This window comes from Pyrgilauda ruficollis, unplaced genomic scaffold, assembly GCF_017590135.1.
Source record: "Pyrgilauda ruficollis isolate IOZ18807 unplaced genomic scaffold, ASM1759013v1 scaffold10335, whole genome shotgun sequence".
Taxonomy (NCBI): domain Eukaryota; kingdom Metazoa; phylum Chordata; class Aves; order Passeriformes; family Passeridae; genus Pyrgilauda; species Pyrgilauda ruficollis.
In genome coordinates, this window is record NW_024508475.1 from 1 (window position 1) to 600 (window position 600).

Below are 600 nucleotides of genomic sequence, written 5' to 3' on the forward strand. Positions count from 1 at the left end.
TCCCAGTTCCCATCCCAGATTCCATCCCAGTTCCCGGTTCCCATCCCAGATTCCATCCCAGCTCCCATCCTGGCACCCAGCCCTGCTCCCAGCACCCGCTGGGAATGGCACGGTGGGAATGACTCAGTGGGAATGGCACGGTGGGAGTGACGCCCATCCCAGCTCCCGGTGGGAATGGCGCAGCAGGGATGTCCCCGGGTGCCACCCCCGTGTCCCAACTCACCCTCGGTGCAGCGGGCGCCGCTCCAGCCGGGACAGCAGCCACGCTCCGTGCGGTTCCGGACCACCGGCTGCATCTCCGGGGGGCTGTGGGGACACGCCAGTGTCACCCAGCGTCCCCCGGTGCCAGCCGGTGCCACACGCCGCGGGCTCACCGGTAGACGTAGCAGAGGGCGGGGTCGGTGCCGGTGTCCCCGGGGGAATTCCCGCGCTCCCGGCGCGTGCGGTCCCGGTCCAGCCGCCACCCGGCCAGGCTGTACTGGTACAAACTGGGACACGGCACCGCGGCCTCGCGCCGCGGCGTCACCTCCTGCTGCTCCGTCACCGGCACCGTCCGCTCGCACCAGCGCCTGCGGGCAGCCGCGGGATCCGCCCGGGATC

General features: G+C 71.8%; 1 protein-coding gene across 1 annotated transcript; it reads right to left on the reverse strand.

The window, feature by feature from the left end:
* Positions 1-223: 223 nt before the first annotated feature.
* On the reverse strand, positions 224-556 carry LOC121354712 (SCO-spondin-like; the record flags this gene model as incomplete). The annotated part of the gene is made up of 2 exons (XM_041469519.1): positions 224-306; positions 375-556. Coding segments are annotated over 2 exons (265 nt in total), but the record flags the coding sequence as incomplete, so codon positions are not given.
* Positions 557-600: the final 44 nt, after the last annotated feature.